Below are 7,644 nucleotides of genomic sequence, written 5' to 3' on the forward strand. Positions count from 1 at the left end.
GTGACTTGCCCGACATTCAGGGAGTGAAGAAGGCACGTAGCCCTGTGGGAGAGGCCCTGCCTCAGGGTGTGAGGGCTTCAGGCCTGTGTCTACCTGCTCTGCTCTGAGTCCCACCCGCATCTAGGCAAACAGGCCTAGTGGGGGCGCTCCCTCTCCCACTTCCAAGCCCTCTGAACATGTGATTGCAGAATGAGGTTGAAGGACGAGCTGTGGTCAAGTCTCAGATAATGTCCCAGGTACCAGGGCCTGGTTTTCCCCCTTGGCAGCCTCCATCCTCCCCCACTACCTGCTACCTTAAGCCCCTTCTGGGGAACCCTGTCATGGCTCTGCCCCAATGAAGCCCCCATCTTTCTCATCTCCTCTCTCCCAAGACACCCCTGTTTCCCTTCCTTCCAGAGCATCTGTATTTGATTCATTTAGGAGACCTGAGCTATAAGCCCTGGCCCTGCCTCTGTTTCACCCCCACTGCTCACACAGGCATCCTGAGGAGACAGTTTTCACAGCTTGGGGGCTCTTGAAACTCGTCATACATATGATCTTTTATAGTTGCACAAACAGCGATGTGCTCCATGACTAACCAAAGACTGGTGTCCAGCCCTCCCAAGTACTTCAGAAGGAAGGCCTGGCAGGCTGCTTCTAAGGCTCACAGCCACAGAGCACCCTATGGAGTTGTGCAGTTCCACTCTGCAACGCACGGGTGACCAGGAGCTGAAATGGACTCCGCGGCAATAGTTTTTGCTGCGCTTGCCACATTTATCCTTACAAAAAGGAATAATAATCATAGGTCCCTCGGTGGGATTTTTGTGTGAGGTCATGCATCAGAAGGTGTTACCCTGAGTTCCGGGCACTTAGTAAACTGTGTTCACAGCTTATTTACCTAGGATCATGCCTAACCACCTGCATTCCTTTCCCAGGATTGCTGAAACAAAGCACCCATATGTCAGTGACTTATAGGAACACACATTTGTAGTTCTAGAGGCGAGAAGTCCAAATTGAGGGTGTTGGGGGGTGAGGAGGTGCAGAGGTGGGGGTTGATCCATGCTCTTGGGGAAGATTCAATCCCACCCCCATCCCACCCCCGGTAGTCCTTGGCTTGCTACTGAAGCAAAGTCTTGTCTGCACATGGCCATCTGCCATTGTTTTGTTTTGTTGTCCCTTCTCATTGTTAAGGAGACCACACAGATGGTGACGCTGGCCAGTAAGCATTGGACTACTGACTGCAAAGTCTCTAGTCCAAACACGGCAACAGTCCCCAGGGAGAAAGATGATGCTGTCTGCTCCCATAAAGACGTGCAGCCTCGGAAACCACATCTAGAGTCAGGATGAGTCAAAACAGACTTGATGGCAGGGGTTTTGGTTCTGTTACTCAGTGGAGATTAGGTCCTGCCTTGCTCCAGTCTAACCCTGTGTAAACTTCCCTTCAAAGACTCTCTATCCACCTATCGTCACTCACTCGCTGCCACTGAGTCAATTCTGATGCATAGCTACTCTGTAGGACAGAGTAGTTTCCCCTGTGGCACTCTGAGACGGCAGATCTTACCAGGAGTGTAATGCCTCACCTTTCTTCCACAGAGCAGCTGATGGTTTCCAACTGCTGACCTTGTGACCCAGCGTGTAACCCACGACCCCATCAGGACTCCTCAACTAATCTTAAGGGGGACATATTTCGTCCATCACACCACCCATGTAGTGTTATCATCCCATTTTACAAATGAGGAACTTAGGCCTTCAGAGAGATTGTCACTTTTCTAAGGCCACATTAGTTAGTAAGTGGTGGCACTAAAGCCAGCTTTCCCTGATTCCAGAAGCCAAGTTCTCCCTTCTGCTAGACTGCTTTAGCGGCTCCCAGTGAGGTTTTCATACTTAATGTCTAAAACCCTGTAATGCTCTGCAAATTAAAGGGTAAGGGGTGCTGGTGGGAGGCACCATTAAGTGTTTGTGGACAGTTTGAACCCACCCAGCAGCCTTTGAGGAAAAAGCACTAGTGGTCAGCTGATGTACAGATGACAGGCCAGAAAGCTCTGTTATACAGGTCATGCTAAGTCCAAGCATGTCACACTCAGGGAGAGGGACATGTCTGATCAGAGCACATGGGGGCAAATGAAGGGGGAGGAAGAGAGCGTGGAGCACATCCTGGCCCACCAAGCCTTGAGGACGATATCCCTGCTCAGAGCAGCCAATGCACAGAGAGGACCATATGGCCGGCCCCACTACATGACATGACATTGCTCACTGACCCATAGCCCTACAGGGGACAACACTGGAGACACAGTGTGGGAATTGTGACCGATTTAACCCCACCACACCGAGGCAAAACACTAAGGACGTGCAACAGAACAGCAAGGGAACAGAACAGCGAAGTCCCCAGGAACACCAAAAATAGACTTTGGGGCCAAGTTGTGACACCCCATCTGACTCCACCGAAAAACACTCCTAAAGGCCAATAAACAGTCCTTGAACTATCTATAGGCTTTCCCTTTTTTTTTCTTTGGTCATTGTTTTTTTGTTGTTTTGTTTTTCTTTTGTTGCTCTGTTTTGCTGTCTTGTTTTTGTGCATGTTATTATCTCTGAAGTCCATCTAAATAAGATAGGCTAGATGAACAATCTGGAGGAGAAAACAATGGGACCAGTGATTCTGGAGGGGCATTGGAGAGGGGGAGGTGGGGAAAGGAAGTGGTGTTAACAAACTCAGGGACAAGGGAATAATAAGTGATCCAAAATCGGTGGTAAGGAGGGTGTAGGAGGCCTGGTAGGGCGTGATCAACGGTAATATAACTGAGAGGAATTACTGAAACCCAAATGAAGGCTGAGCATGATAGTGGGACAAGAGGAAAGTAAAAGGAAATAGAGGAAAGAGCTAGGAGGCAAAGGGCATTTAGAAGTCTAAATAAAGGCATGTACATATGTAAATATATTTATATATGAGGATGGGGAAATAGATCTATGTGCATATATGTATAGGTTTAGTTTTAAGGTAGCAGATGGACGTTGGGCCTCCACTCAAGTACTCCCTCAATGCACAAATACTTTGTTCTATTAAACTGGCATTTCATGATGCTCACCTTCCCGACATGATCACAGAAGACAAATGGGTGCATAAGCAAATGTGAAAAAAGCTGATGGTGCCCGGCTATCAAAAGATAGAGCGTCTGGGGTCTTAAAGGCTTGAAGGTAAACAAGTGACCATCTAGCTCAGAAGCAACAAAGCCCACAGGGAAGAAGCACACCAGCTTGTGTGATCACGAGGTATTGAAGGAATTAGGGATCAAGCATCAAAGAACAAAAAATTCAAATCATTGTGAATGAGGGGGAGTGCAGATTGGGGACTCAAGACCCATCTGTAGGCAACTGGACATCCCCTTAGGGAAGGGTTGTGAAGAGGAGACAAGCCAGTCTGTGCGTTGTAGCAACAATGAAACATACAACTTTCCTCTAGTTCTTAAATGTTTCCTCCCACCTTCTATCACAATCCCAATTCTACCTTACAAATCTGGCAAGACCAGAGGATGTACACTGGTACAGATATAAACTGGAAACACAGGGAATCCAGGACAGATGATCCCTTCAGGACCAGTGGTGAGCTTGGTGATACCGGGAGAGTAGTGTGGAAAGGGGGAGACAATTACAAGGATCTACATATAACCTCCTCCCTGGGGGAATGGACAACAGAAATGTGGGTGAAGGGAGATGTCAGCAGTGTAAGATATGACAAAATAATAATAATTTATAAATTGTCAAGGGTTTATGAGGGAGGGGGGAGTAGGGAGGGAGGGGCAAAAATGAGCTGATACCAAGGGCTCAAGCAGAAAGTAAGTGTTTTGAGAATGATGAGGGCGACAAATGTACAAATGTGCTTGACACAGTTGATGTATGTATGGATTGTGATCAGAGTTATAGGAGCCCCCAATAAAATGGTTAAAGAAAAGTAAGAAAGGCCTGGTGACCTGCTTCCCTAAAGATTACCAAGAAAGCTATTGTCATTGAGTGCACACTGAGTCAAGGCAAACCCACGTATTACAATGGAGAACTGCTCCCTAGGGTTTTCTTTCCTGTAATAGTTACAGCTGAAAATTTCCAGGCCTTTCCTCCACCAAACACAGGGTGGGTTCAAACAGCCACCCATTATGTAAGTTGCCAACCCCAAACCATTTGTGCCATCCAGCCAAGAAAGCCTTATGGGGCGCAGGTCTGCGATGAGTCCCTCTGCACGAGTTAATATTCACAGAGTTAGAACTGACTTGATGGCAACAGGCTTGGTTTGGTTTAAAGGTAATAAAAACAAAAAATTCTACTGCCACTGTGTCTTCCAATTCATAGTGAGACTGTAAATCGTGATAGGAATAGATCACCCCCTCCGTCTCCCTTGGGGGTGCTGGTGGGTTTGGAGTCTAGCGCCAACTCACAGCAGCACTGAGGATGCGAGTGGAGATAAAGACCTGCATGGCTCACAGAGTGGAGGTCTTGGTGGCACAGGGAATGAGGAGACTTTACAGTCAGGAGGTAGTAGTGACTTGTGTGTGACACTTGGGATCACATGGAGGGGAAAAGGTCAAGCCGGGGGCCCAACTAGAAATGTGATGTATTAAGTGTTGTGTGTGAGAAAGGGCCAGAGGCTAGAGAGGCATGGTGAAGTAGGATAGGGCACAGCTAACATGCACTGTGTGGACAAGCGGGACAGATGTGTCCATGTGGTATCTGAGCTTGCGGCTAGAAGAAGGTTCAGAGTCCCTGAAATTCTATCAGCAAAGGGGGAACATGGTGCTCTTGAGACCTGCCGATTCAGGCATCAGGGACACATGTAGGGGAGAACTGGAGACTCGGGGAACTTTGAAAGGCAGCTAAGAAGTCTTTCTTTTTCAGATTGTATGCCTCTGGTTACCTTCCATAAAGGAGAGGATAGGAAACTGGCAGGAAGCTCACATAGGGAGAAGCAGATACATTGCTTGGAGCTTTGTTCTCTTCTGGACATGACCATACTACATTCCCATGTAAATCAATCACAACAGTGTGGTGCTTGCAAAGGGCTGAAAAGGGAACACTCATCAATGGAGTTGAGATGCCATATTAATGTCAACAATGTTTTTATATCAACAGTGCATAGTCTGTTGCTTCCATGGCTCCCAGAACAAATGTGTATCCAGGGGGCAAGTTACCTGTTCATTCCAAGCTGCTTAGATCCCACCCACTTTGCCTGCCTGGCCAAGCATGATTTGAGATACTCCTTTCCATGATGACAGGGCTCATCACAGCTCAATGCCATCCTTGTTAGTCCTGAATTTCTATCATATAATCTTGTCTGCGGAGCTTCTCGAACACTTTAAAATATTCCCTTGTCTTTTCAAACATTCTTAGTATATACAACCTAGCATGGCACATTTTCTTTAGCTATCTTACTCTTACTTATCCACCTGGCCCACTGCTAGTCTATTGTCTTCATACTGTGGGTGGCCTTACGTGCTGGTGTGATGCTGAAACCTGTGCCACTGGTGTGTCAGATAGCAGCAGCAGCGTCACCCCTGAGGGCTGGTTTTCACCAGAGCTTCCAGCTTGAGACACATAGTAGGAAGAAAAGCTTGGCAATCTAATTCCAAAACTTAGCCCATGAAAGCTCAGTGCATCACAACATAATTCTGTCCTGTTTGCAAATAACGTGCCCACAAGTTCGCAGAAATTGAGTACAGCCGTTCTGGCATGGCATGCCCATGCACATACCACACATGCCTCACGATGTTTCCAAAAGTGAACTTCGGCCTCATGTACCCATCTCCTGTGAATCATATTGTTGTGTTCAGTTTCTTTAATCTCCTTGTCATATGTGTAAAAATAGCCCCAAAATGTTACATGTACTCACAATTACATTTCTATTTAAAATTTCCCAAAGCAACAAAGTATAAACAGCCTCTTGTTCTTTTAAATCAAGGCCCAGGGCCATTTCTTACGAATCTTTAGCTCTCTGCACATTCTGACCTCTTAGTTTCAACATGGTGTGCTGTTGCCCCGGTCATGAGAACAGTGATGGCCTTGGGCTTTCAAGTCATATGAAACTGTTGCCTACCGTAAGAGGATTTTCCATGTGAGCAGAAGCAGAAATAGCAGCATATAAGGAGGAGTAAGGAGTAAATTGGCTGAGTGAGTTTAGGAAAATGATACATGCTAAAGGTACCGTGCTGTCTGACCCACTGCTGGAAGACCAGACCCACAGAAATAGCCCCGCGATAGGGAAGACCGTCTCAGGACTGGGCAAAGGTTTCGTTCAGCCATGCATGGGCCCCATGAGTCAGAGCTGACTCAAAAGCAACAAACAACAATGGAGGCGACGTCCTAACCAGAGAGTAAGCTTGATGAGGGCAGGGAGCGTGTCTGACTCATCTCCGTGCCCTTCATAGGGTGCTGATGGAGGAGGGGCTCATAGATAGTCCTTGACATGAGCAACTGGCCCCAAAGTGATCTTCAGTAATACTTCATTTCCGTTGTTTACGTGCACGTGTGCTATCTGCTAGCTGGGGAACATCTGCCCACCACCCTATAGCATCCTTCACAGCTTCTATCGCAGCTTTTATTAAATGTTCTGAGTGGGGAGAGTCTTCAGCCTCGGACCCAGAGGGGGAGGGGGGAACGTACCGAACAACTGCGTGTACCTAGCCTTGGTCTAAACAGGAGGAATTCCTGGGGTCTCTTGGCTGCTGGTATCCATTAGGTTCTGGTGTGTTCGATGGCAGAACGGGGTGGTAGCCATAGCACGTTTGCCCAGTTTGTAAATTGGTGGCTTTTCCTTGGCAGCACTCCTTTTTCTGCCGGCTGACAGAAGATAAGAAGTCGGAGAAGTTCTTCAAAGTTTTCTACGACCGAATGAAGGTGGCCCAGCAAGAAATCAAGGCAACGGTGACCGTGAATACTAGTGACTTGGGAAATAAAAAGAAGGATGAGGAGACAGACAGAGATGCCCCTTCCCGTAAAAAAGGTAACGGCCCCTGTGTGCCTGTGCATGACCAGTCTGAGGAGGCAGGAGGGGCCTTAGGTTTCTGGCTTGGTTTGTTACTTCTAGACCCCAAAGTGCATTCTGGGACAGGGCTTGCAGAGGAAAACCAGGCTGGTCACAGTATGGTTTGAAGCAACATGAGCTGAACTCGCACTGCTGTGGAGGGTGAATTATTAAACGTTTGTTTGGTCACACTGAGTGTTGTGTTGGCAGGAAATGGACCGTGCTTTTCCTTTGATGGGCACATGCTTTTAGAGGACTCGGGTGGGGGTAGGGGGGCAATAAGGAGCCCTGGTGGCACAGTGGGCTGCATGTTGGACTGCTGACAGAACCCATAGCTTCTCGGGGTGGGGGGTGAGGCAGCGGGGGGGAGGCAATGAGGCTGTGTGCCCCTGAAAAGATTTAAATACTCTCAGAAATCACAGGGAGTAGTTCGACTCTGTCCTATGGGGTGGGTCATTGTGGGTTGGAGTTGACTCGACGGCAGTGGGTTTGGCGTTAGGGGGGAAATACTCCCTTGAAAAGTAGATGCCATTAGTTTCTCAGCTCATTCTCTCCCGTTTTCACACATTTTAAAAAATCCATAAAGCTTCTGATCCATTTCTCCGCTGGACGAGAAACAGCACCGTTGAGTGGCCACCTCCACAGGAGAAGCCCCGTGGTCC

The 7,644-nt window shown here is 47.8% G+C and overlaps 1 protein-coding gene across 1 annotated transcript in view; it reads left to right on the forward strand.

The window, feature by feature from the left end:
• Nucleotides 1-7,644, forward strand: part of ITPR1 (inositol 1,4,5-trisphosphate receptor type 1) — a 413,260-nt gene that overhangs the window by 321,338 nt on the left and 84,278 nt on the right. Inside the window, exon 45 of the mRNA XM_045285628.1 lies at nt 6,781-6,975. Coding sequence (XP_045141563.1) covers nt 6,781-6,975 — 195 coding nt within the window. The remainder of the gene's footprint in view (nt 1-6,780; nt 6,976-7,644) is intronic.

The sequence above is a fragment of the Echinops telfairi genome, unplaced genomic scaffold (genome assembly GCF_000313985.2).
Source record: "Echinops telfairi isolate 266 unplaced genomic scaffold, ASM31398v2 ScPeMD7_7474;HRSCAF=8512, whole genome shotgun sequence".
Taxonomy (NCBI): domain Eukaryota; kingdom Metazoa; phylum Chordata; class Mammalia; order Afrosoricida; family Tenrecidae; genus Echinops; species Echinops telfairi.